Below are 27881 nucleotides of genomic sequence, written 5' to 3' on the forward strand. Positions count from 1 at the left end.
CTTTATAAAAGCATTACAAAAACGGTTACAAAACGAAATAAAGCGGGAAAAAACGAAACTGAACGAAAGAAAGGAAAAACAAATTTTACTGTCGGAATATTCTTCTCCATTCTGGGAATGTGGAAAAAAAAAAAAAAAAAAAATGATGAACTGGCTGTTCGACACTTTTATAACATGTCACCCTCCATTTTAAACGTGCATGTGGAGAAGGTACATGTGCACATTCCAGGGGATACTGCCTAGGGGAATAGCAACCTTCAGGGGGCGCATCCAAGTTGGACGTCCGTGGGTAGTACCTTTGTTTTTCTCCACTTTGTGTAGCTTCCCTTTCGGTGCGTAGCTGAGGGAGTGGCGTGAAATTCATCTCCTTCAAAATGAGCGGCGTTGAGGAAGCCCCCAGGGAGGGTGTAATGGCCGACAGTGTATGTGGTGGTGCACAAAGGCATCTGCAGGGAGGTGTGCACGTGGCAACCCTGGGAGGAGAAGGCATCGAAAAACAAGGAGTTCACACATATGTGAATCTAGACGGAATGAAGGACCAGGCAACAACGAAGGAGGGGCAGGACAGGGAAGTAATAACCATTCCTGATGGAAACAACCCTCTGATGGAACTGCAGCCATGTGGACCTCCCGAAGTTTGCAATGCAGTTAGTTGCAATGTGGTTAGTTGCAATGCAGTTAGTTCTAATGCGGAATGCAAAGGTACAACCAGGCCAAAGGTGGACCACGCCAGGAAGACGATAGCCAATGCGAAGGAGATCCTGCGAAACAGCGATCAGTGCGTGACGAGCGAGTCCAAGTTGGAGGCGGATGAGCTGAATGACATAGCAGAAATATTGCAGAACAAGGATGGTGAAATGGCCCCAGTTGGCTACCCCCCCACGGGGGAAACGAACGACGCAAACATGACGGCTCTGTTTGAAAACTCCAACTCGTCTCTTCCATTTATAATCAAGGGCATGTCAGACACGTTAGATCATATCCTCTCAGTTGACAAAACGAAAAGTAAAAACAAAAACGAACTCATACAAGTCGTGCAGAACGCACACATGCTCCTCCGGTCGAACTACAATCTTGTCCTCAAGTGTGACTCGAACTTAGCTATTATCGTAAAAAAGATTAAAAGGCTGTATAGGCTTTATAGGAAGTTAGGTAGACCTGCACGCATGTCTAGGAAGGAGCAAACTCTTCTTGGGGGTACTAATAGTAACCATGGGGATAGCACCATAAAAGGGATAAACCCAACCGAACAGGATGCACCTCACCAGGGGGATGGAAACAGAAAGGATGATGAGCCAATTGAGGGGGTTCCCACGCAAAATAATGGTAATACGTGTTGTTCTGTCCAACGGGGGGGCAAAGAGGAGCAGAGAAACGTCCCTCCTGGTGTTGCTTCACGAGTTGGATGTGGGTACAGTTCGAACGTTGGGGAGGCCGACCTGCAGGTGGATCCCCCATGTGGGGAATTGAAACCTGATGGGGGAAAGGAAAACGAAAAAGAGACCCTGCTCAACGGAAAACCGCTTGAGGAGGTAGTCCCACCTGCAAATGTAGGTCTAGACCAGGGGCTTCCATATATGCACCCTGACGTAACCACCGTAAAGGACTGCCCCCAAGGTGACACACAAAAAGATAGCAATTGCGTGGGAAAGGAAGAATGCCCGATGAGTCCAAAAAAATTAAGCTACGCGTTCGTTAAGGGTGAAGAGGAGCGGAATTATAAAAACCTCACGAGCATTGACTCCAAGTCGACAGCCATGTCCAACCACAAGGAGGATGCGTGGTCGTCGATCGGGACGGACGAGAGAAAAAAAAAAAAAAAAACGCAACGGGAGCGAAAAGGGGGGAAGACGGAGAATGCGGAAAACGTGGAAGAAATGCACCACGCGCAGAGTTCAACGAAGGAACGAAACAAAAACAAAAAAAAGGAACGAGAAAAAAAGAGAATTCTGCGTGAGTTGAGCAAGCTGAATTCGCTGTTCTTCTTAACATTCAACCACAAGGGGGACATTATAAACTACCTGCACAGGGAGATACGATCGAGCATTTCGGAGTTCGATGCGGCGTACCAGCTGTATTTGTCCAGGTAGGTGGTCACTCTATCGGTTACTTGTATGGGGGACTGTACCTTCTCTAATTTTTTCGTTTCGCTGGAGATGCGCATAGCGTGACGGACGTATCTCCCTTTTATAATTTTTTTTTTTTTTTTTTTTTTTTTTTTTGACCCAAACAATTGTTACTTACCAAAGGGGTCTTCCTCTCCCCTTCTGGTTGGTAACCCCTCTGGTATATTACCGTCTCTCTTGGGTTACCTGCCCCCCTCACAAGTTCATGTAGCGCAGTATCGTGTTGGATATCTGCTGCGAAATGTTCTTCACAAACGCAGGGGCGTCCATGTTTGTAATAAAATTTTTCCTCCTTTTGGAGTTGCACAGATAGGTGGTGTAGATGTCTTCGATGTTGCCGAGCTCCATTTCGCAGAGCCACATGTCGAAGAGAATGTCGTGGATGAGCTTTCTGGATTGGTTGTTGCGTCCCTCCGGGGAGTCCTTTTCACCGGGCGTGTCCCATTCGTTTGGCGCAGACGAATCGGGTTGCTCTTCCCGTTTGTGCAGTTCGCGTTTGTGCAGTTCCGTTTTTCGCAGTTGCTGCTTTGGCAGTTCGGTTTTTCTCTGTTCGGTGTGTATATCGTTGGAGCGAACGTAGCGGTTATCCCCACCATAGCGACCGTCGCCCGTTTTGTAAAACTTGCCCTCCAACGTTCTGTATGCATCCTGGGTGTACTTCCATATGTGTTCCAGAGAGAACCCGCTACTTCCCCCCTGCGGATGCGGGTTCGGCTGCTTCTCCGATTCCTCCTTCTTCAGCACCTTCACAACGTGCAGGATGTCCTTTTGAACTTTCTTAAGTTTCTTATCTATGCGGTTATATATTTTAACAATTAGTTGGAGCTTAAACTGGTCTGTGTCTTCCTCCGGTTCGTTCTGATTGGTCTCTTTAACGGGGTTGCCACTTCCCCCTCCGTCTACTACATCTACTACGTTTACTATGTTTGCTACGTTTACTGCGTCTACTACTTCCCCTCCTGCTGGGATGGGTGCCATTCCCTTGGCTGCCTTCCCACCATCGCGAATGGTTAAATTTGTTTCCTTGTTAAGTGTATATAGCTCTGGCGGGGCGACATGGGGGGAGGAGCCGCTGGGCCAGGTTTCGTTGTGCTTCCCATCGGAGGGGGGTTCCCTCCTCAGTGGGTTCTCCTTCTCTGCCACGTTACCCCTGACATTGCCGCTAAGGTTGCAGTGGTAAAGGGGGGTAGAATTTATCTGGGAAGTTAGGGCACTGTGCGGATCGGCATCCTCCACTAGGGGGTTACCCTCGTTAACAGGATGATCAATGGCCCCCCCCAAGTCGACATCCATCTGATACTCATCTATTTCCTTTTCAATTTGAATCCTGTACTTGTATGCCTTCTCCTTGAGGAGGTAAAACTTTGTCTTTATCTGATGGAGGTTATAGTCTGGGAAGACAATGAGTTTATACAAATGGAATGACTTCAGGGAACTCTTCCCCTCCTCCGTTGAAGCGTCTTCTCCTTCGAACATTTTGTTGGATTTCGCTTCCCCGTGGTGAGGGTTCCATTTGGAGGGATCCTGCGCTGCACAGGGTTTTAACGATGTAGACGAGTTGACTTCACGGTGGCCACTCCTCCCCACGTCTATTGCACCTCCTGCATAATGTGCATTGCCATTTGACCATTCCCCCGTGAGTGTGTTGTTCCCTTTTTCCTCTTCGTCCATGTCACCTCCACTCACATGGGACAGCAGGACGCTTCGAGTGGTCTTCATCCTCTTCGCGCGGAACATGAGGGCCCTAATAGTGGTGACCCAGTAGTTAAACTCTTGCAAAGACTTACACGTGAGGGTTACCTTTTTCTTTTCATTCAAGTAGACAATGGAAAAGGACAGTCTTTTCAAAATGTCGACCTTTAGATTTTCCAGCATGTGCTCATGCACGATCTTCACTTCCAGGCTGTTGATTTTTTTGAAATATATTTTGCACTGCTCATCTGTCTTCCTGGAGGAGAACCATTTAATAAACTCTAGATCCTTACTTACGAAGAAGAAACGTAAGTGAGGAATGCTATAGACGGTATGCTTCAGCAGGTTGCTTCCTTCCTTTGTGTATTCTATGGCTCTTAACACTTCTGGAAAGTTGAGTGGGTCCATGAGTTTTTCCTCCACGTGGTTCTTCCTCCTTATTAGGTATTCCTCATTTGGCTTCACATCCCCCAAGGATTCTTGCTCATATCGCTCACAAAGTTTGTAATAGGCGTAGGTACTCCCCTTTAGTTGTATTTTTTGTATGTTTTTTTCTTTCTCCTTGAAAAGGTTGTCTTCGGGGAGTTTCTCCAGGCGTGTCAGATAGAAGTCCTCGTTCGCAATGTTAATGCAGAAGTTGTGTACGCACCGCTGTACCTCCTTCCTGTTCATGCCACGCTCCCAATGGTACACGAAGGGCTTGTCGTCCCACCAGAGGCGGCACGAACAGGTCGACAAATCGATCGGCAAAGTGATCGGCAAAGCGGTTGGCGAAACGGTTTTTGCAACATTCGTGGGGTGAGAACCCCTCACCGGGTCCACCGCACCAGCGTGACCTGCCCCAACGTTGGAGTTGCACCCACCGGGGTTGCCATTTTTCCCCTTGTCTGTCTCCAAAATGGTGTTCTCCTGAATGCTCTTTAAAATCAGCTCAATGGAGTTGGTCGAAGGGAAGTTCTGCTGGCTGTGGCTGGTTAGCCCCGTGGGTCCGCTCCTCTCAAACTGTGCTGACAGCGTACCTCCACAGTCGTCAGCACGTTTTTCTCCTTCCCCCTTTGAGCTGTCCCCTCCGATTGAACTTTCGTTGTGCATTCCAGTGAGTTGTGTATGTAGCGTCTCTTCACTTGGTTGGTTCACCATCCCGTGAACCTTCTCCTGGGTCTTCCCACAGAAGTGATCATCGCCATTCGCTTCATTCAATTCGTCCGCCCCGTTGGACTCACTGACGGATGACGGTTGCTCCTGAGACGGGTCCCTGTAGATCCTCTGGAACTCCTTCTCCAGACGGGCAAAGTTTATCGTGGCTATGTTTGAAATGTTCGCGAAATTGCCATCGGTGCTACTTTCCTTGTTGTTAAAGAGGCCGTCGAATTTTAGGTCCTCCTCGGCGGCGTGCTGGTCTGTGCGCTTCCTCGCTTCGTTCATTTTGCCAATGCGTGAAGGCAATAGTGAATGATGCACGTGGCGCCTGCGTGTAGGAGTGAGGCCTATTGGCGAGTTACGTCTTGGCAATACTTCTCTAGGTCATTCACCCGCGGAAGGGGAGCAATAAAACAAACATTCAAATAAGCAATCAAACGAACGAGTAAATAAGTGTTCACACATAACTACGCAAATGGGTAAACAGCACGGAAAAAGCAACTGCGTGGAAACGTGAAACAACGCAACGGGGGGTTAATGATTTCCCCAATGGACTCCCCAAAGATATACACCTCGTGATGAAGACAACTGCCGTGCTTATATCGAAAATAACTTATGGGCGGAAAAATGTGTGCTGTGTCATCGGATGGGGTGACAAAACTGCTTGGGTGAATAATCCTTCTACATTTTTTTTTTTTTTTTTTATTTTATTTTTTGCGACGCGTTCAAATTGGTCCTGCGATGTGCGCGTAGGGGAGTATACCCATTGGGGACGAACTGTTGGTCATTCACTTTTCCGGCTAGTGGGGGGAACTGAGAAGCGCGGACATGGGTGGGCTTCCCTCCGTTACATAAGTGAAAATATGCGCGGCAGGGGAAGAGGAAGAAAGAAAAAGGACAAATGATTAATTGTAATGAAGCGAATTGGCCGAGGTGATGTAACCCTGGGGTAAGGTATACAAAGTATATCCCCTGCGTGAAGTGTTACCTTGGGGGAGTTACCTCCGGTGGGGGGTGTAAGCGTTGCGTTCGTTTTCACAAATTTGGATAAACGCGCAGGGAGTTCATCGTCATAATTTTTCGACAACGTTCTCACGAGGTTGCGCGAGAATGGCCGCAGGATGTGTTAATTTAGGGGAGCTCTCTGCAGCTTTTGCACGTAGGAATGTATATAAGGATGCACGTATGGAAAGCTCACTGTGTTATGCGCATTGTTGCTGAGTTGCAGTGCGCCGTTCCGTTAACAAGGGTGACGAGCATAAGCAAAAACCTTCCAGTGGACCCACCCGAACTCAGGCGTGCACACAACAGAAAGAAGGGGCATTTGAAATGTGCGCGTGGGTAGGGAGAAAGAATCAGTTACGTTCAAATGGGGATACTTCCCATGCTAGCCATAATCAAAAAAAAAATTTTTTTTTTTTTTTTTTTTTTTTTTTTTTTTTTTTCTCATTAACAATTTTGCGCACCAAAATGGCTAACTGGGAAGTGAAGAAACGCCCGGGAGAAATAGATGACGTTTATTTCTGTGACACCATGAGGAGGGAGCTGCAGGTACGGAGACACTGTCAGAACTGTTCGTTCGTGTAAGGGTTGTGCTAATCCTAAGTGTATAAACAGGAGCACATATGCTGAAAAAAAAAAAAAAAAAAAAAAAAAGGTGCAAATGAGGGAGGCACTTCCCATCAAGCTGCTATTGGGTTGTCCTTTTCTCGGTGCCAAGGGTAGACTCACCTGTGCAGGGAGCACCTCTCTCTCACTATGATGTCCCCTTAACGCACCCATGCCCATCCTCTTACCCGTCTCTCCCTAAAGCTGCTGAAGGATGAATACAAAAAGAAGACGCGACGGAAGCTCTTTTTAAAGTGCATCCTTAAGACGGAGCTCCTTGTGGTGGCAATTTTTTTGGCTCCCCTGTTGGCGTGCCCACTTTTTCTCAAGGGTATGTCCGTAACTTTTGGCGGTAGCACTGTGGAAGGCGCGTCATTGATGCGTGGGATGATATCGCCTGCCTCCTCACCGTTCCGCAGGTCGTTTTGCAAGTCTCGCTACGCATCTCTCCATATGTCACCCCCACACTATCCCACTCTACAGACAACGACATAATCAGTTCACACTACCTGACGGCCTTGTTCGTCCTCATATCGTTGCTGCTCCTGCTGTTCGTCTTTCTCTACTACGAGATTGAGGATGCCCAAGTAGGTCCAGTGGAAAATTGCACAATCATATGCATAGGGGCATCGTTGCTAAGTTAAGGCCATAAGGGGCAGCCTCAGGGAGAGGTTTCCCCCTGGTCCCACTTGCATTCGCACAGCGTATTCACCCACTGGAGCATGTTAGCACACAGCCAGGTGTTCCTCCCTGCAGACGAACGAATTTTTGAGAAAAATAAACGAAGCTTCTAAATTGTTGTCACCAAGAAACGTCTCCAAAAAAAAAAAGGAGGACGATTGTCATTTGACTTATTTGTCCAGCTCTCATTTTATTTTCATCCAGAGGAACAGAAGATGGGAGCTGCTTCCGACGAATCTGGTAGGGTCGTAGAGAGGGACGGAACGGGTGCCGGCTGCACCGGATCACTGATCGACCCACTCATCGATCCATTCATCGACCCGCTTATCCACCCACCGTGCAGCTAATCAAGCAGGACATCTTCCTGCTGCGTGCCGGGGACCTCATCCCCTGCAGATGCGTGGAGTACAACATGGACGAATGCGGTACGTCTTTCGGGTAAATCTGATTCTACGTGGTCGTTTTGTCCAACTTGGGAATGTGCACCCATTGTGCTGATCCAAACTGTGCTAACCCCCCTTGCAGCGTACGGGCGGCGCTACGAAAAATATGAGGTGTTCATGCCCATGGATAAGGATCACATTAGCATGAATCTGCTGACGAAGCACGCGAAGGACGACAAGAGGGACTACCTACCCTCCTTCCACCTCTACTCCTTCGTGGCACAAGAAGACGTATCCATATGCACCATTAGAAAGTATATGCAGGACTCCACAGATAGGAGCAAAATTTCAAAGCATAAGGGTAACCTGAGGAATGTGATCCTAACCGAGAAGATACATACGTTTTACCTGTACACGTGGGCGGTTCTCTTTTTCGTGTGTGTCATGGCGGCGACGCTGTAGTAAGATTGCATGAAGGCGTTCCCCCAACATGGACTACCTCTAACATGCACTACCTCTATAATGGACTACCCCTAACCTGGATACTTGTACCCCCCCACTTCTCCCCCCCTTCGCAGCTTCAACGACATGAAAAGCCACGGGGAGGATGTCCCCCACTTCATCATTATGTACTTCCTGCTGTACAGCGTGCTGATGTCGATCACGATGCTGCCCTTTTTCCACAGGTAGGGTTTTGCCACAGGGTTGGAGGGGTTGCCAACCTAACTGGAAAGACAGCTATCTAAACTGTCGTGTACAAACGCCGGTATACATTTGTTGCAACCCATTTGCATGTATTTTCTACCTCCCCTGAAGAATCTTCTCTGAGCTGATATACGGATACTGCTCCTCTCTGAACCTCATCTATGAAAGTTACTTTAAGGACGAGATGAACTACGAGAGGAACTTTTCTTCCTCCTTCGACTTCTCCACGACGACAGAAGACACCTCCTATGCAGACAAGAAGCGCTTCGGGTTGTTCTACACGCTGAAGAGCATATTTCTCCTAATCATTAAGGTGAGACATCACTCGAGAGTCTTCTTTCCTTTCATTCTTTTGTGGGGAGGGGGGAAACACATGCCGTTGGTAGCGCCTCTAAGGGAAGAGAAGTTGCCTCCAGAAAATGTAAACCCACCTACTCAGGTATTCAGCTAGCTAAATTTTTTTTTTTTTTTTTTTTTTTTTTTTTTTTTTTTTTTTTTTTGTGATGCTGTCTCCCCCCGCAGGGCATCAAAATTGATAAATGCTACCTGAACATACTGAGCGACTGTTCAGTGTTGTGTTTTCTAGACAGTAGCGGAATCCTACTAGACAGCAACCACAGCATCAAGGAGATTTGCTTGTATAACTCCATGAACACAAAGAAGGAGGCCCCGTCAAGCTCGACCATGACGAAGGGGGTACCAAGTCACCACAACTACATCCTCACCGTTATCGATATCCTCATGGATAATAAGAGCATGTATGCTTATCAGAGAATTAAAAATCGCAAAATCCTTCACTCCCTCTTTTTGTTGTCCTACTACACGCAAGTTCCAAAATATCTGAGGTAAGATTGTTCAGGGGGGCGTTCCCAATCTTGTGTGCACACCGTTGGGTAACGAGGGGACAGACATGTTCAACAGTTGTTACAACCACACCACGCAACAGATGTGGGGAACGCATTCCTACTCATCAGTGCCCACTTATCACTCCCCCTTCCCCAATAGACTGCTGGACGAGTTCCAGAACAACATCCTGAATTACATGAACCAGCTGGACTACAGCCACCTCTTCATTTGTCTCTGCGATATTGGCAATCTTTCGTATCCCTACAACAAGTTTGTCTTCCACAAGTGAGTGCCAGAGGAGGGGTGGTCATACAACACGGTCGAACTGATAAGCGGGCGAACTGCTAAACAGTGCACCCACTTTCCCCCCCTGATAGGCTCTTCCTCTGCGTGGAAAACAAAAGCAACTATGAGCTATACAGGAAGAAGAGCAGTGAGCTGAAGAAGCATAGGAAGACCACGGGGGACGGTGACGAGCTGCCATACCACGTGCACGAGAACGCCCTGGGCATCAACATTTACGACGCAGTCACATCCAGGGACAACTTTGTGTTTGCCTTTATCCTGTGCGAGAAGAAGAAGGACAAGTACCACCTCTTCCTGAAGGTGGGTTCGGTGGCACGTCATGCACACTGTCATCCACGTCGATACACAAATGGCGGTTTACACTGCCATGCGGTGCCCCCTCCCCCACGTGCAGGGACAACTGGACGCCCTAGTCAACAAGTGCATGTTCTACTACGACGGGAAGGCAATCAAGAGACTGAAGCGGAAGAAGAAGAAGGTGCTCCGCATCCTTAACATGCAGTGGATCTCCTCAGGTGAGGGGGGCATCACAGTATGCATCTGCATTTACACGTGTGTATGTGTGTGTGTGTTTGTTTGTTTGTTTCCCGCTCCCTCTCTGTGATGGCGTGAGAGACGTCACGTGTGCCACTTCATCACGTAACATCCACCCCCTGTTCCCCGCAGGAATCGAAAGCATATGCTTTGCATACCGACCCCTGAGCACAGAAGAGAGGAACTACATGAAGGATAATTTTAAAAAGAACATATACCTCCTTACGATAAACAAGCGCAAAGTTTACCACCTGAGGAATTTTTACAATGAGAGTCCCTTCCCTGTGAAGGGGAATGAGAAGTTCCTTTCGCACTTGCTGTCGACGAGCATCTTCATCGGTAAGGCACGTCCCTGCAACGGTGCAAAATACACCACTGCCAATGCACCGATACACTGATGCACTGATGCGCCACTGTCCCTGCTCTGCCCTCCCCCGCTCAGGCAACTCCGCAGTGAAGCTCATGACGAACAGCGAAATTCAGATGAGGATTAACGACTTCCAAAATGTGGGTCTCCCTAAAATGGTGCCTCCATGGTGTGCATAAGAAAAGACCGTGGCGCGCTTAACAATCCGTTCCTTACTGCTTATGTATATTCATCATTGTTCATCCCAGGCAGGAATCCGCTTCGTGCATTTCAGCAAAACGGATCAAGCAAACACGAGGAACGTGTCGAACCTGTTGGGCATGGAGACCAACTGGAACACGTCCATTTCGCTGAGTCTGAACGATAAGTAGGTGGACTCACTATACTGCTAGTGCATTAGAATGTTGAGCAATGCCTTTTCTTCTCTCGCAACGTTTCTATTGCCTACATCGAATTGGCATACGTGTGTGTATGCTTTTTTTCCCTTTTCCTGTCTGCAGATCCAGCTTCAAAAACAGGGACGGGAAGGTCGTCATCCCGAGCGGCATCAACAACATTAAGACGCACATCCAGGAGGTGGGAAAAGGAAAAAAACAATTCGTAGTCACCATATTTTTACGTCCATGCTTACATCGCTGAGCAAGAATTCACTTTTGCGTCCTCCCTATTTGATCCCCCGAAAAAATAGGTGGACGACATTCCGTTGCGAGTCTCGTCCTACTCAGGCTGCAACCAGTTCAACACGGCAGAGATGATCAGAATTTTGCTGGTAAGTGGATGCTTAACCAGCGGCAAGCAGAGGATATGCAACGGATATGCGTACCCAAATGAGGTGTGCGTATACCCTTTCTTCCCCTTGGAAGACGCACATTCCTTTCCCCCCCACAGGAGAACAACGAAATAATAACCTGCGTTGGGAACAGCCTGAACTGCTGCAACTTCGAAGTGTACAGCCTGTGCAATTATTCCGTGTCGATTCTTCTCCCTTACAATAATTCCTGTAAAGATTGCCAGGGGAAAAGGGAGAGGAACACCCCATTTGATGAGCTGTCCACGAAGCAGAACCCCATCATATCGTATGCCTCCTTCGTGAATACGCTTCCCTGCAATTTGATCATAGAGAAGAGTCGACTGGGTATGTGTCAACTGACCACGTGAAAAGCAGGGTGCTGGACGTGGGAGCGAACTCTCAGAGTGGATGATCCTCCTGAAGTCGCTTCACTGGATGACCTTCCTCCATGTGTACCACACCACTTTTAACGACTTTTCTGTTTGTCTGTTCGCCACTTGAACAGACCTCTCAGAAAACATCATGGAGCTGGTATACAAACTGCTGAAGAGTTCGAGGATCCACAAGAAGAACGTCTCCCTGACCATTTTTTTTTTTTACTTCTACTACTCCCAGTTGTCCTTCCTGTTGTTCCTCGTTTCGGTGTTCTTTCTGCCCCCCCTGATCTCGGTAGGGTGGTTCCTCACTTTCATGCTGTACCTCCTTTCAGGGGGAATTCCTCCTCCATAATATGGGGTTTGTCTTCTTCTACCTTACCACTTGTTTAATTGGACTCCCCTCCCATATGCAGGTCATGGACTACCTCCTGTTCGTCCTGCTGATAATACCCCTCCTGTCAATCGCCCTGCTGGGCAACGACAACAACAGCACCATAATGAACGAGATCCCTGACAAGGTCATTACGCGGGAGTTTTTGCTGAAGAGGCTGGTATGGCATGAATCGGTGCATCCGTGCAGTGGCGCTGCAGTCATTTCATCCTTGATGCCTAACTCATTTTTTTTTTTTTTTTTTTTTTTTTTTCACCCCATATTTGGCAGCTCTTCTACCTTATCAGGTGGATCCCCTACATGCTCTCCTGCATCACGCTACCTGTATACTATGTACAACTCATTAACAAGCAGTTTGCGAGAGAGTACATTTTGCAGTCCACCCTGAGCCAAGACGTGTTGAGATCGTTGCAGAAGAATTTCCTGGCGAATGTGGCGCACCACTGCACGCAGAGTGTGCAACTAGGTAGGCACCGAATTTTCCACGCCGAGAGGAAGAATGAGGAAATAGTTGTGCCGATCAATCTCGTTGCAGCACCACCCGATGGGCTACACAATGCACCGCTCCCTTGCCCCCCTACAGGCTCCCTCTCCAAATGCCAGCTGCTCCTGTATTCATTTTCCGACAAGGAGGCTATGAATCTCCGGCGAAACATGACCGGTGTGATGATCAAGCAGACGCAGATTTTTTTTTTTTTTGTTTTCTCCCTTTTGTTTTTTGTTTCTTCGCTGTCTCACAGTGACAGGTGAGAGAGAGGCGCTGTCCATTCTTGTGCATTCGTTGCCTCTTACCCGATATGACATACCCGATATGGCTTGCCCCACATTCCCCTTTCCTCCACGTAGGTACGAACCCCTGTTCAAGCTCAGCTGCATCCATAACTCAAAAACATATTTCTCCTGTCTGTTCATCTTCCTCATTTTGAGTCTCCTATACGTGGCTTTGCGTGTCTATATGCTCCCCCCCTACTACCTAATTCAGGTGAGACAATCTTCACTGTACAATATACGTTTTTGTACCAACTACACATGAATCATCACCACATGTTATCTCCACCCCGAACCTTTTCACCCCCTTGGTAGTACCCTGATGCGACTCTCAGCATACTTATAGTTATTTTCTGCCTCATCATATTTGTGACAAATGAGACATTGAAGAAAGTCGAGGCAAGGGTCAAAACGAACAGGCAGAAATATTTGAAGGTTCTGTTTGGCACCCGCCTGGGCATGTGGAGCCCCAAGTGAGGTCCAGCTGGGAAGGTAGTTTCCCCCGTAGGATTGTTATGTGGTCCCCCTTTTTTTTTTTTTTTTTTTTTTTGTTTTGACACCCAGTAAGCGAAAACTCTCCCCATCGAAGTAACAATACAACAACGCATAAACTATTGGTTACCACTTTTTAAAGTTAACTTTTTATGGGTTCATTTAAAATAAAAACTTCCTCATCAGAAAACGTGGGTCAAGTTTCCGTGGCGCAGCGTGCACATATTATGTAAGGGCAATTATGTAGGTATATCTTTTCAGGAAAAAAAAAAAAAAAAAAAGGCAGAAAAGGGAAGAAAAGAAAGACGCGTAAAAGGACGCAGAGAAAGAAGGGAAGTTGCTGGCACGGAACATGCAAACAGGTATTGACCTGGATTCCTGCGAGAAGCTGTTCTCTCACAAGGTCTCCACGATGGGTTCTAAATCCTCTATTCTGAACCTGTTTTCAATCTTCTTCTCGCCCTGGGAAGGTTACTTCCTTCCTTTGTGGATCCCCTGCTGGGACCCCTTTTACCATTCTACATTTTACTCGTTCGTCTTGATAATATCCGAGTCACCCACGTCCGTGATGACCAAGCAGCTGATTCGAAATAACTTTCCGCAGGCAGTACCCAAATCGTTGTTGTCCCCATGGTAATCGTGGACCCCACATTTCGATAACATAGCGTAGTATTCTATGACACTCCTCTGAATGGGTGGGCAGTTGCTGCTCACGATGACGAGCTTGCCTGGGGGGAAAAGTGGTGGGGAAAACAAATACGGAGTTGTGAGGTTATACATATATGATCATGTGCAAAGTGTAATACGCGTATATACGTATGTGCGTATGCGCCTGATGCGCATAGAGTGCGGCGCGGAAACTGCAGGGTTACCTTTCCCGGTTCGCAGGGCCTTCAAACAGGACTTCCTTCCAAACTGATACTTTCCAGATTTCATCACAAGCTGTAGCTTGGCGTTAATGTTATCTCCCGCGCTTTTCTTTGACTTTTTTGCCATGTTGAATTACAGACGGTGGAACGTTGAAACGGTCGAACAGCGGAGCAACGATGCGGCTTGGAGTGGGTATTAAAAAAGCTACGGAGCAGAGCAAGGGGTAAGGGAAAATCAATACGTGTGGGGATGCATAAATTCACAACGTAGTAAAGAGCATACATTCAGCAGGGTAAAAAGCATTCATACGCGTGGTCAAAACAGCGCGCCAGAAGGAGATGCTCTTCTCTTCTTACCTACTTGTAGCGAACGCGCTATAAAATAACTATCCTTTCTTCGCGGAAAAGAAGAAAAAAATATTTTTTTTTTCACGCGCAGAGATGATGCGAGGGTTAACCTTCTTTTTTACAATCCCAAATGGGGAATAGAAGAAAAATAAAAAAAACAACTGGTCACTTTTCACAGGAGGCAGTTCGGATGTTCAGTCAGTCACATTGTAACTGTGAAAATACGTGTACAACGGGAGATGCGAATTTGAGGAGGAAAACAAAAAAAAAAAAAAAAAAAAAAAACTCTTTTTCCGGATTGCAAAATACGCCGTTGCTTTATTGCTACGTGGCTCGGCTTATAACCTGGTCGAGGTGGTTCCGGTCGCGGGAAAAAAAAGCGCCGATGGGGATAAGGGTGGCGGGCAAGGTATGCTCCTATGCTCATTTATACATTGCATATATTTGCTTGTGCAGCGAAGAAGTTAGCAAAAAAAAAAAGGGCAATCTCCGAGTGCAATTCCGCTCGAATGGCAAATCGTCCCAAATGTATTCGTCCCCATTATCCCTGCGGTAGCCGCCTCTTGGGGGTGGGGATTCTCCCGCGCAAATTCACCACCACGCGAACATACGGATCCGCACCAAAAAAAAAAAAAAAAAAGCCACGCACTTTTCACCATACGCGGGAAGAGTGCAGCACAGCGGGAAAGAAAAAATAATTTGAATAAATTTGTTCTTTTTTTTTTTTTCATTGGTTGTATCGGCAGAGGGCATTTATAATGAGGTGCCCATTTTGATGTTGGTGGTGCGTTTTTTTTTTTTTTTCTTTTTTCCACGCATTTTGTATTTTTCGCTCCTCCTTTTCCAATTTTGTTGGGAACAAAAAACCCGAACGGGGCAACCGAGCTGGCGTACTGTACATAGTGTAAAATTCTCTGGGAAAGAAAAGTGACCGACATCCCTTTACCGTTTCAGTGTAGTGCTTCTAAGGGAAGAATAACCAACGGGGGGGAATTTTATATAAAAAGTGCTTTTTCACATGACCAACTGCGGAGAAGCAAAAATGTATGCAGCGCGCGCGTATGGCAGATGTGAGGATGTTCTTATCTGCATAAGTTTTTGTTTAACCGTTGGAAGGTGCGTTTTTCCCCTTGACGTGGGATTTGCTCGGAGATTCTTTTCCCGTTTTATCATTCAGTCACGCGCGCCCACCAGATAGGTACCTACACACCAACAGGTTAAATGATGTAAGGTAATAGGCCGCCCTTCCTTTGCGGTGCGTTCACATGGTAGGGTCCTTATAGGAAAAATTTATTTCCACCCAATAGTGGAGAATAACAGTGTCAGTTCTTCCCAGTATGGACATATCATTTTTTTCAAATTATCCACCCCCCTTCGCCGAAAAAAAAAAAAAAAACACCACTATTTCGTGTGCAAGAAGTTTTGGCTGATAAATAATTTTGCGAAATGTAACGCATGTGTAATAATTACTGTAAGAAAATGTAGGAATGTTTTTTTTTTTTCTATTTTCCAGCATTGTTGTTCTTTCCATTTGCAGTTAAGGGTGGCTACTTTTCTATGTGCAAATGTATGTGCGGTGTGGCTGAGGGTCACGGGGGGAGTATCCCATTTTGCTCTTCCTTTGGCTTTCTTTCTTTTTTTTTTTTTTTTTCTTATTTGGTTTATCTTTTCCACGTTGTTACGCATGTATAGAAGTTCCTCTGCGAGGAAGTTTTATCTGGACGTTCGCTTCCCATGGAAAGGCGTCAGGTGTGCTAGTCTGTAGGACGGCACAAGGGAGAAGTGAAGTTTGTCCCAGTTCATGACCCCTTTACTTTTGCACACAATTATGTGTGTCACTGTGTTTAGGTACCTCTGTTCTAAGTCTGCCCCACATGTGCTATACACATTTACTCTTCCTTTTTGGGTGTATGTACACGCCAGCACAATTGGTGAAAAGTCTTAATAAGTCCAATTTATTGGGATTCTGTATAATTCCTACGGTCCCTTCTTTACACTGTGGGTCTCTACACGCATGCAATTCCGATCAGAAAAGGAGGGGGATTTTCAAAAGGGATATTGTAACTCCACTTTTTGGGTGAGCCTGCGCCGGTAGACCAAGATATACCTCCCCCTAAAGTGCACACAGTACACACTACGCAGCTATACTAGCACTTTCAATGGGTACACTGGAGGACGATCTCTAACCTGTAGGGGCCATACCCCTTTTAGAGATGAAACAAAGCGACTAGGAAAAAAGGGATGAACAGAAATATAAAAATTGTGTTTGACCAAAATGGCTGCTTAAAAGTGGGTAATTATTTGGATTATATGCCTGATATGTGAATGCATTTTTTTTTTTTCCCTCATGTGTATCCCCCTAAAAGTGGAACAAAAGGGGGGTGCAGTGGAAAATATAATGAGCACTCCCTCTTCATTGTTTATTTCCCTCACGGAAAAGAGCTCATTTTGTAAAGTATGTATTCCTTTTTTTTGATAGCCATGTTCTGTTTGGTAACCAAAGAGGAAGAATGCTGTGATGAGGACACTTCGACACAAGTCAATGAACGATGCACCGACTTCTTCCCTTTCATTGAGCTATCCCTTTTTTTTACCCGTTGCAACTACATGCACACATGTTCCAATTTGAAAAGTTAAAGAAAAAAAATTTAAACAAAAAAATTGTGCGAAAATAGAGCCAAAAAAGAAAAGAAAAAAAAAGTGCTCATGTAGATATGTATACTCATCTGGGCTTTATCCCAAGTTGGGCTTCTTAGGGGAATGTGAAAGAGTAGGGCGCCCCGTTCTTTGGAAACAACATTGATCATTGGAAAATATAGCAAGCCAATACGATGACCTGAATGGACAGACAGTTGAGCAAGTTCGTGCACCGACTTGCAAAATGGCTGACCAAATTGCCATAAATAAGGAATGACACTTAAACCTGTGCATGCGTCGGGGAAGAAAGGAGATACTTTTATGAATTGATGTGTCGATATATTCATGGATGCTCTAATAACACATCGTTGTGCTGAGGAAGAATTAACTTGTGTTCATTTTTTTTGGGTAAGCGCCTCCCACTTGGTGGGCCAGTGGACTGACGAGGAGGAACAACAAAATGGGAGATTCCCCCAATTGGGAAAATCACCCAAACGAAAATTGACATCGTTGTTCATTCAGCACTTTACAGTGTGTATATCTCTACTACATGCCTTTTTTACCCAAATAAAATATTCCTTCCTTCTTTCCGTGCACAACTTTCGGGATCCTTCTAATCGAGGGAAATCCTCCTTAAGCGGCAAATCACACTACGGATCTTTTTTTTTTTTTTGTGCATGCAAAAAGGGGCTTTTCCTTGTGTGCAAGTTGTGGCTTTGTAGGGGATACAACCTTAATTCTTGTGTCATACGTTTTCCCCGTGTACGCCTGTAGCAACCTGAGTTTTCCCACTTGTTGTGTTTCACCTGTTTGTCCTTTTCAATGTTCCAGTATGGATAAGCCCAGTGACATTCTTGCGTACCCTGCACACAGGTGGGTGTTGGTACAGACGAAAGGAAGAAGTTCACAAAAAACAGTTTTTGAGTGTATTTTTTTTTTTTTTTCATTCACCATAGCTCCATTTTAAGCAAACCATTTTTTAAATTACTAAGGCAATGGAAAAAGAAGAGCAAGAGAAGGGAGGGACGGCAAAAAGAATAGGTGAACAGGTTTACATTCGAAGTTGTTCATTTTTTTTTTTCCCCTCTTGATATGCCACATTTACCTTTTTAATGAAAATTTTTAAGCATGTTCGAATTTTTAACATTATGCATGCAATGCGGACGTTCCCGTTTGTAGCTCCTTCCCTGCATGCTTGACCTATATTCCCCTCCTCGAATTGAAGGCTTGTTTTATTTACGTGTGCCCGGTGAATTTAGTCAACCAGTTAGAACCTTAAGTTTTTTTTTTTTTTTTATATATATTTTTTAAGTTAATTTTCGTTATTTTACCGTGCCTGTTCAGGCGAAAAGTGCATTTGCGTTGCTTTATTAATAACCGATCAGAGGCGTGTTGCATATGGTTGCAGGAAACCGGTCACCTGCATGCGTGTAAGGTGAATGCCCTCTTGGGAGGGAACCTTGCAAGCATATATATGAATATGCATGTGATAACTTGTGTATGCATTCCTTCCCCGTGCGACGAAAGCGACCCCCATGTATGAGTCGTGCTTATACGTGTGGTGCGTGAAACGTAGTTAAGGTCCACACTTTAAGGAGTGCCACCCAAGTGCGTTTCTCATGGTGAGGACTAAGGTCCTCATCCACAGAAGGGGTGCATTTAGTGTTTACTGTTTATTATTTGTATTTTTTCCTTTTTTACTGCAATGGGAACGAGAAAAGCTTATTCGTGCACTTTGTTCGGACATATAGGTGCACGCACCACTAGTCATGCGTCGGGTTTTGCTCATAATGTAACTTTTTTTTTTTTTTTTTTTTTTTTTTAAAAGTTTGGTTTGAGAGAAACATTTTCACCTTAAAAAAATGTATATTTTTATTTTAATGCTCTTTTCGACAATGTAAAAAAAGAGAAAAAAAAAAAAAAAAAAAAAAAGCGAGAATAAACCTCTGATTGTTCTGCACTTACCATTTTATTTTCACCCTGATGGGCTTTTTCGCCCGCATGTTGTTATGCTCGAAATTTATGTTGTTGCTTCGAATGAGAGAAGAACTGTTTCAAGAGCGCACACAACTACGCCAACGCGCTTATTTGTTGGTTTGTCAGCACGTACTTACACTTGTGGTGGTAACTTCCTCCACAGTGCAGGCGCAAACACAAGAATGATTTTCTCTTTCAAGCGCGTGCATGATAGGTACCTGAATGCGTTGACAAGAGTACCAAATAGGGGCAGGCACCAATTGGTGCGAGCTTGTACTCATGTATTCATATATTCATGTAAGCTTGTGAACTTTTAACCTCTACACGTCCTCCCAAGTGTAGTTATGATTCTGCACGATTCGTTTGCACACACATGCATGAGCGAGAAACGAACCCTTGCGCCCTCCTCTGATATTTAACTGTTGCTTGTATGTGTGGCTATGATGCGACGAATGCTCTTTGTATATCCTCCTTATTCCTCCATCTTTTCACTTCGACATGCTGTTCTTTTTTCCCCTTGTATTCTTAACCCTTTTCCCTTCTCTTTTTATTTCACCCTTTTTATTTTCCCTTTTTCATTTGCAAATCCACGTGCGAACAGCCTTTGAACCTGTTTTCTCATGGGAACCCGTGGCTTTACCTTAAGGCGTATCGGAACCAGTGCATGCCATCCTGGATGAGCATACATACGTACACACATACAATACACATTGTGCATACGGGTTCGAGTGCATAACTGATTGAACCGGGAAAAAAACAAATGATGCAGAGTAAAGTTTGCAGCTTTTTTATGCTTCATCTTAAATTTTTTTTTTTTCTTTAATGTGCCCATTTTTAATTTTCTCATTTATGATATTTATTGCTGTATCTCCCACTTGTGATGTGCATCTTTCTTCTCTGAGAGGTGCATGCATGTGTAGGCACCGGCACAATGCGCGCCGCTACGACGTCAATGTATCACCCAAATGAATGTGTGTGTTCCCCCAGTTTAAGCAACTTTTTAATACGCCTCTGAATAAATGCACATTTTTTTTTTTTTTTGATTTATTCTACGTTACATACTTCCCTGTGCATTTCTTTTTTCGCCCTTGACTCTCCCTTGTGTAATATTGTATACACATTTTGTTGGCTAATCATCACTCACATTATTAACACATCGCACTTTATTAGTAAGTTTAATTTTTTTTTTTTTTTTTGCAAGTTTAACTCATGCGGGTCATTTAATTTCTTTAACTTGTGTATAGGTGAGTGTGCCCTCTTTTCTTGTGACCCCCCTTTTATTAATTTTCTTTTGCACATGCACATAACTGAGAGTGATACACACTGCATGCACCCTGTGGAAGAGCAGTGAAATGTGGGAAAGGAGGCCTTAAGAATGTGTGCACAAGGGCACGTATGTTTATATGTACATTCTGTCCCTTTCAATGATCTTGTGGTATTTCATTTTATGAAGAAATGCCAAGCGTGAAAATCATTACATCGCTGCGGTGCAACAGGGAAGGGAGAGCCTCAATTTTTTACACCTCTACTTGGGGTACACACAAGCATGCAATTCTTTCTTAAGTTGCAGTGAGATGATTATTACATTTTTATTTTAATTTTTTTACATTTTTAAAATTAAATTGAATGCAGAAATATAGTAACGAGGAGCCCACGCAGCTGTTCGTTCTTTCCAGCCATTGTGCTTCCCCCGATGCATGCATTTATCTGATTACGTGCATTCACGTGGCATTTTTCATTCTAACTGGAGAATCTACATGTCTGTACACACCTGAACACTAGTTCCTACAGTAGCGCCTTTGCAACAACTTTTTTATTGCAACGATTAGATGTAATAAAAACGACAGTTGTGTAGAGCACGCCGAATAAATCGAAAAAAAAAAAAAAAAAAAAAAAAATACCTGTATGTACACGTAACAAAATAAAAAAACATATGAACAGTTCAAAAAAAAAAAAAAAAAAAATTCGCAGAATTGTATGAGTAGAAATTTGCATAGAAGAGTTGCCTGCAAATAGGGAGTTAGTTACGCACAGCAACTGTGTAGACTGAAGTGCCTACATGAGTGAGAGAGTGGAAATATGTGCATTTCTATATATTTGTATCGTGTGCATGCTTTCGTTTTAAAAGTAAAAACCACTTTCGCGTGATTTCACATCTGTACGTATACATATATATACGTATGTGTGTGTATGCCCTTCGCCAAACAAGAGCTTCTTTGCCAAGTGAACCGTGCAAGCGTTTCATCCTACCTTCTTTGAATGACGATTTCAGCAACGTGTCGCGTTAGCGTCTCTCTTTATTTCTCTCCTTTGCCTGGCTATTTTTTTTTATTCATTGTGCCTGTATTTATGCACAAGGAACGTACACACTGTTTAGCAGTGCCGTCACTAAGGTTGGCCCCGCCTTCGGCCATTCCCACAGGCCCATTTGCCCAACTTTTACACACTTAAGAAGTCCAGAAAAAATGCATCGATTTAAGTAAGAAAAACAAAGAAAAATAAAGAAAAAAACGATATGGAGCTACACATCTCCTGCGCCCGCAACGGAGGCTTCTCAACTAAGTAACGGCAGCATGTGGATCACTTTTGTACGCACCCTTCTCATCCTTCTTTTCCTTCTTCACATATTAGGATTTACAAAATTCAGATGTGCAAATATGCACTGATAAATAAGTGTGACCGAGGAGAAAACTGCACCTTTGCCCATGACATTAGCGAACTGAGGATAAAGCCCGACATGAGGAAAACGAAGTTATGTAAAAGTTACATACTAGGTATTCCTCCTCTACATATATATATTTTTTTTCTTTGGGGGCGCACACATAAGAGAAGTGTCTCGTTGAGTGCCTGGTACGTCTCCATTGTTTTTTTCTTTTTTACTACCTTCGAAAGCCCTACAAGTGTGTTACATACACCCACCTATTTATTTATTTCCATCCCCATGTTCACAGGAAAATGCACTGACCATAACTGCATTTATGCCCATTCAGTGAACGAGCTGAGGGAGGTTGGGAAGCCGGCTATCTGCCAGCTTCACAGAGAAGGTTCGCCTAGCAATCAGTTTGTTTTATGCTTGTAGTTGTTTCCAAGGGGAAGAGTCAGCACATAGCTGCAGCCAATCCGATCTGAAAGTCGACACATCTTTTTTTTTTTTTTCCACTTCTTCTTCTATACAGGCAGGTGTATCAAGGGAAACCAGTGCAGGTTTGCGCACTCCATAAATGACATAAACACGAAGCTGGTGCAGTTCTATGAGGAGAACATGCACGAGGACGAAATGGAGTTTTCTCACCTGAACAGGTGCCTGGATTTCGTAAACCAGGGAGAATCGTCCACACTAAACAGGGGAAGCGACCTGCGCAGCGAAGAACTGCTACACCTGGCCCGCCAAGAAAAACACAGAGAGTGGAAACTAAGCGTAAACTTTAACGAGGGTAGTTCCAACTCATCAAGTGCCTCCAACCAACACACGCGGGAAAAGGCGAAAAGCGCCAACAGAACAAACAACACATCCAAAGGTATGAACAGAGCAAGTCTGATAAAGAACTCTTCCTGCAGTGCGTTCTTAAACAATAACATTCCCAATTTGAGCTCTCGGAAGGAAGAAAAAAAAAGCGAAGTTCTCCTACGTGGCAGAAATGGGAAGTACACAAAATTATGTGCAATAAACATGAGTATGAAAAGCACACAAGGGGGAGTCAACCGTTATGATAAAGAATTACTCCTCCAGGATGATAAGGAGGATTATCCATTAGAAGGAAGATTTAAAAAAATGAATTACCCTCAGAATAGACAGCAGCATGAGGGAAATGGTTCCACTGAATCGGTGAGGCAGAACCTTACGCCCCCCTTCAATTCGCGCTCTATCATATCCTTTAATGGGGAAGAATCTGGGCAGAATAGGAACAATTGTGGGGTGGTGGATTACAGAAGTGGGACCAGTGGTGAAGATTCGATTTACTTCGGCCTGGGAAAAAACGTGGACGCCATGGGTGAGAGGTCCACGTTACGGTTAGGTAACAACCAAGGTGGAACCACCCGTGGTAAAAATTTTCCGCCGGGGGATGTGTTCACCAGAGTGCGAGCCTCGGGGAAGAAGGCCCTCTCCAGCGAAAGTACCACATTCAAGGAGGAGAAAAAAAGAAGTCAGGCCAACGCTGATAAGGGGGACGGGTTGATACATAGTACAGACCGGTTGAACGTTCGGGGAGGTGTCTCTTGGGAGGGTAAAGGCTACCCAATGGAAATGCTATCCGGGAATAGCGGTGTGGACAGGAACAGTAACGGAGGCAGGAAGGTTCCTCATTATGTACTCGAGGAGAACCTTTCCAATGAGATGAAGAAGGGAAATGGAAAAGATAACGATGAGGAGAAATTTCATCTGGCTAGGTATTACGAGTCCACTTTGCCCATTAGTAGGGATGACATGTGTGATTTCATGGAGGGTTCCCTCCTCCGGTTGGCACAGACAAACGAACACGTCGAGAATCGAAATGCATGTAGCACGTGTAAGACCTACCTGGATGTTGACGTACAGAAGGTAAGAGGACGTCTTGGTGGGGAAAAAGGACAGTTGGACAGGGGTAGCAAAAGTGGGGTTATTCCAAGAATGAGTAGCCAGAATAAAACATTGAACGTTAGGGAGAGTGGTCCTCCTAATGGAAGCATCCCGCACAAGGGATCGACTACCTGTCTGCCTGAGGTGGAAAATGCAAATGCAAATGGTAGTAGTGATCAGAATGGTGTCTCGAAGGAAGGGTCGGCGGAGGGACTGACCCGATACGGCAGCGGCATGCAAGGCGGAAGCAACAGTCAGTATGGCAGTAGCAGCACAGTGGATATGTGCGCGCAAAATGTTGATGAGGTTTTTTTCGGAAGGATTGAGGAGAGCGGAATTGGATCGGCCTGTCGGAAAAGCGGGGGGGTAATACGCGATTCGATGGAAAAAGCATTGTTGGGGAGTCATGAAGAGAAGAAGGGGAACCCCCCTGACGCGGCTCACCATAACGAGCTCCTAAAATACTTTGAAGAGATGCAACAATGGAGCGGATGTTCGGTGCTGGAGAGGTTGCAGACGGAAGATGGAAACTTCCAGAGGGGCGTCAGTGACGACGAGCATGGGGAGGTCCCCAAGGACAGTCCAATTCTATTGGGGGACTACGCAGGGGCCAAGAACTGTGCCAACCTTAGGCCGTATAACTTATTTTCCATGTTCAGACAAAAGAGTCCCGACTTGAGGGGATTGCCGGATAACTGTGGCGTGAAAAGCGCATCACATAGGTGTGTCTCACAAGATGAAGTCCTCCTAGGGGGAACGAAGAATGACAGTAGCGACCACGCCGGGAGGAAGGACCTTTCCAGTGTTAGGAGTGTTGCTAATCAGAAGAAGGTAGTTGAACCAGTCGGCGGTCGGAAAAGGGAAGGGGATGTCCCTGTTTACTCACTTGTCAGCAATGGCAGGAACAATCCCACAAATAGTAGCCGCTACCGCATGAATGTGCAAAGCGACTCTCCAGGGATGAATAACTACCATGATGGATGTGACGATTATGTTATCCATTCGAATGAGGACAAGATGATCGAAAGGGAGAATCGTCTGTTGTATAGGTGGTTAGGTCTGTCCTCGTTAAGTGAAAGCTGCCCCATGGGGATGGACACCTCTGGAGAAAGTCCCCTCCTCACCCTGGATGATGAAGAATCCTACTTGGCAAATTTAGACAGGACCGGAGGTATGAAGAATGTCCTATCGGATGGGAAGGACATGAGTTGTTGGTCGAAAAGGAGCATGTCAAGGAGAAGAGTGGTCCACAATGGAGAAGATTCCCGATTGAAGAGCAAAGAGGAAGAGCTTTATCACTCCAGTTTGGATAATATCCCCATTGGGTACGAAGAAATGGGAAGCGAAAACATTTTTATGGCCAATTATAGTTGGGACGATAAGGAGGAAAGACTTGTGAGCACCGATGAAGGGGCTGTCAGGATAGGTAACACGAAGGAGAAAAAAGGGGAGACACATTTTGAGAAGAGTGATTTATATGATGACTTAACGGAGAGGAATATTTTCTCGACACGTCATCTTTGTGAAGGGGGGGAAGCGAACTTGATAAACGACCTCTCCTGGGGTGGTCCCAAGTGGGATGATCAGAAGTGGGATCAAGTCAATCTTGAGCCGTTCGACAGGATACACATGGAAGATGGTTCAGCAGGTGGGTGCGACAACGGATTAGTGGGAAGTAACGCGCACAAGGAGAACAGATCCGATAGGGGGAGGAATCACGCAAGTCACGCGCTGACGGGGGCCTTCCTCAACTATGACTACGAGAAAGGGATCGAAGACGACGTAGTGCGAAGTTTCCTGGAGGAGAGTAACTCCCCCCCGTACGACCGCCTGGACAGTTCCTTCTTTTATGATTTCCACGAGGGGGGTAATGGAAGGCCTTTTTTCAGTTATGGTGAAGATGGTGCGCTAAGCGGCAAGGACAAGAATTCTTTATATGACGATGCGGACGCCGCCGCATTTGACGATGGGGCGTTCTGCGTTGATCTGTCAAAGGACATGGACCTTCAATTTTTCAGCCAAGGTGGGTAATGTGCGTCGGATGGTCCTGCCGAAGTGGATTGTGTTAGTGCCCCTTTACATGGGTGACTGACCCATTCTGCATCCTTCCGCTTCGCATTAAGGTTCTCCCCAGATGATCCGACCCCACGCGGGGGGGTTCCTAAAAAGGGTTGCTATTATATGATCGTCGTGGAGAAATGTAGAAAGATTCTTCACGATTCGTGTGAGTAGAAAATTTTTGCGTGACCATTGTAGAGCTACCTGAGAGGGGATATATAACGTATTTTCTTTCCTTTTTTACCTTACCTTTTTTTTTTTCTTCCATTTGTGTCTGTCCTTTTATTGCATGTGTTTCGAACCTAGCGTAGACACCAACTCGTCCTCCCTATTGTACCTTCACCTTGTGGTACACCTTACCTTCTGCGGTATCAAAATGAACGACTCGGTTTTTGTTTTTACGGGTGAGACAGGTGAAGAAAAACCACCAACATACAAACGAACACCAAAACGAACGCCACCCCATCTGGAAGGGAAGGAGAACGAATAACGGTTTATTTCGGAAAATGTCCAGGGGACCCACTCCTTTGACGTTAAGTCGACATCTGACGTGGGTAAGTTACGAAAGGAGGTAGATCCACTTTTCCATTTGTGTTTTTTTTTTCTTTACTTCCTAATATTAATTTTATGCATCCTTCCTTTTTCTTCTTTCCTTTTTTCCTATATACGCTTTATATGTATACCCCTCCCTAAAACAGTAAGCACCAAGCTACACTTTTGTTCTTATACCCTAAAATCGTAACGTTAAGTGTGAAATGCTACACACACCCTAAATATTAAATCCCACATTCCTAAGTGCGGGATCCCGCACATCCTAAAATGTGAAATCTTACACCTTAAATGTGAAATTCCGCACCCTAAAAGCGAAATTCTCCACCCATAAAGGATAAAATCCTACACACTCTAAATGGGAAATTGTACCCCCCTAAATGCGAAATCCTACACTCACCCTAAATGTGAAACCGTACACTCTAAATGCGGAATTCCACCCCCGCACGCATTCATTCACCCTTATTATTTTTTTTCTTCTTTTCTTTTTTCTTAAGGTTTTTTTTTTTCCTTTTTTCCTCTATTTTTTCTTCGTTTTCTTCCTTCTTGTACGCACACTCTAGAATTCATACACCTCCATAAAACACCTAAATACCAGATCATATTGCTGCTTTGAACCTAACACTCCTTTGATTCTAATCCTTCACACCCTTCCTTACCCTAAAAGCAGGACCTTACACACTCAGTGCCAAATTCTACACTCCTAAGTGTAAAATCCCCAACCCCTAAAATGAGAAATCCTATACATACACACCCTAAAATTCGAAATTCTACACACACACACCCCTAAAATGGGAAATCCTACATACACACACCCTAAAATGCGAAATCCTACATCCATAATCCTATACCCCTAATCCTACACGCTCATAGGTGCGGAATACTATACACCCTAAAATGTGAAATCATATACCCCTATGTGGGACATAATACACCCCTAAAATGCGAAATCCTACACTCCCCTTAAATCCAAAATCCTACACACTCCCTACTCATTCATTCGTTCACATTTATTTTATTATTTTCCTTTTTTCTTTAATATTAACTTCTCCTTTATTTTTTTTTCCGTTCTTTTTTCTTTTTCTCCCCGATTTTTTTTTTCCCTTTTATTTTTCTTGTATGCACACCTTAAGATGCATACCCGTCCTTAAGAAACTGAACACCACCCCTAAAACCCTTCATTCTATCACGCCTAACGCTTCATTCTACGACGCCTAACCCTTCGTTCTAATACCGTTACATCCTTCATTCTACACACCCCTAACCCTTCATTATAATAGCCATACACCCTTCCATTCTACTACCCCCAGCAACTTTCCTTCCACAATTATTAAATAAATTGTGCATAAAACATTTTTGTGCACACATTAAAAAAAAAATTTGCTCCCCCCCTTACACATGGGAAAAAACCTAAATATAAAGCAAAAATGAAGAACCAAATAAGAACGACATCGTAATTCACATTCTTTATCTATATTACACATTTCCCCATACTACTCAGTTCTTTGACCCCCTCCGCCCCCCCACAATTCTACAACAACATAACTGCGACCATTTTAGGTTATTACACTACTATGCAACTTTCCCTCTTCCCTCTTAAATTGTCTATCTGCCCCAAAAGAGGAGCGAAAAAGAAAAAAGAAAAAGAAAAATTTCACCATTCCAACATGGCGATATGC

General features: G+C 44.9%; 5 protein-coding genes across 5 annotated transcripts; 3 read left to right on the forward strand and 2 right to left on the reverse strand.

Annotated features, from left to right (window-relative positions):
- Positions 1–374: 374 nt before the first annotated feature.
- PCOAH_00015050 (Uncharacterized protein) lies at positions 375–2090 on the forward strand (the record flags this gene model as incomplete). Its single annotated transcript, XM_020058314.1, has 1 exon — positions 375–2090. The coding sequence occupies one exon, from the start codon at positions 375–377 to the stop codon at positions 2088–2090; it is 1716 nt and encodes a 571-aa protein (XP_019913826.1).
- Positions 2091–2321: 231 nt separating this feature from the next.
- Positions 2322–5243, reverse strand: PCOAH_00015060 (Uncharacterized protein; the record flags this gene model as incomplete). The annotated part of the gene is made up of 1 exon (XM_020058315.1): positions 2322–5243. The coding sequence occupies one exon, from the start codon at positions 5241–5243 to the stop codon at positions 2322–2324; it is 2922 nt and encodes a 973-aa protein (XP_019913730.1).
- A 1185-nt stretch (positions 5244–6428) lies between these two features.
- Positions 6429–13191, forward strand: PCOAH_00015070 (Uncharacterized protein; the record flags this gene model as incomplete). The annotated part of the gene is made up of 24 exons (XM_020058316.1): positions 6429–6509; positions 6771–6897; positions 7050–7153; positions 7323–7487; positions 7591–7672; positions 7773–8091; positions 8209–8316; positions 8447–8648; positions 8858–9180; positions 9341–9466; positions 9559–9787; positions 9882–10002; positions 10154–10360; positions 10464–10546; positions 10637–10755; positions 10889–10964; positions 11077–11157; positions 11277–11523; positions 11684–11847; positions 11969–12106; positions 12217–12412; positions 12530–12692; positions 12793–12928; positions 13030–13191. The coding sequence occupies 24 exons, from the start codon at positions 6429–6431 to the stop codon at positions 13189–13191; spliced, it is 3759 nt and encodes a 1252-aa protein (XP_019913813.1).
- A 540-nt stretch (positions 13192–13731) lies between these two features.
- On the reverse strand, positions 13732–14202 carry PCOAH_00015080 (60S ribosomal protein L30; the record flags this gene model as incomplete). The annotated part of the gene is made up of 2 exons (XM_020058317.1): positions 13732–13934; positions 14079–14202. The coding sequence occupies 2 exons, from the start codon at positions 14200–14202 to the stop codon at positions 13732–13734; spliced, it is 327 nt and encodes a 108-aa protein (XP_019913772.1).
- A 7300-nt stretch (positions 14203–21502) lies between these two features.
- Positions 21503–25626, forward strand: PCOAH_00015090 (Uncharacterized protein; the record flags this gene model as incomplete). Its single annotated transcript, XM_020058318.1, has 4 exons — positions 21503–21516; positions 21669–21811; positions 21989–22081; positions 22214–25626. The coding sequence occupies 4 exons, from the start codon at positions 21503–21505 to the stop codon at positions 25624–25626; spliced, it is 3663 nt and encodes a 1220-aa protein (XP_019913896.1).
- Positions 25627–27881: the final 2255 nt, after the last annotated feature.

Source organism: Plasmodium coatneyi, chromosome 6, assembly GCF_001680005.1.
Source record: "Plasmodium coatneyi strain Hackeri chromosome 6, complete sequence".
NCBI classification, from domain to species: Eukaryota; Apicomplexa; class Aconoidasida; order Haemosporida; family Plasmodiidae; genus Plasmodium; species Plasmodium coatneyi.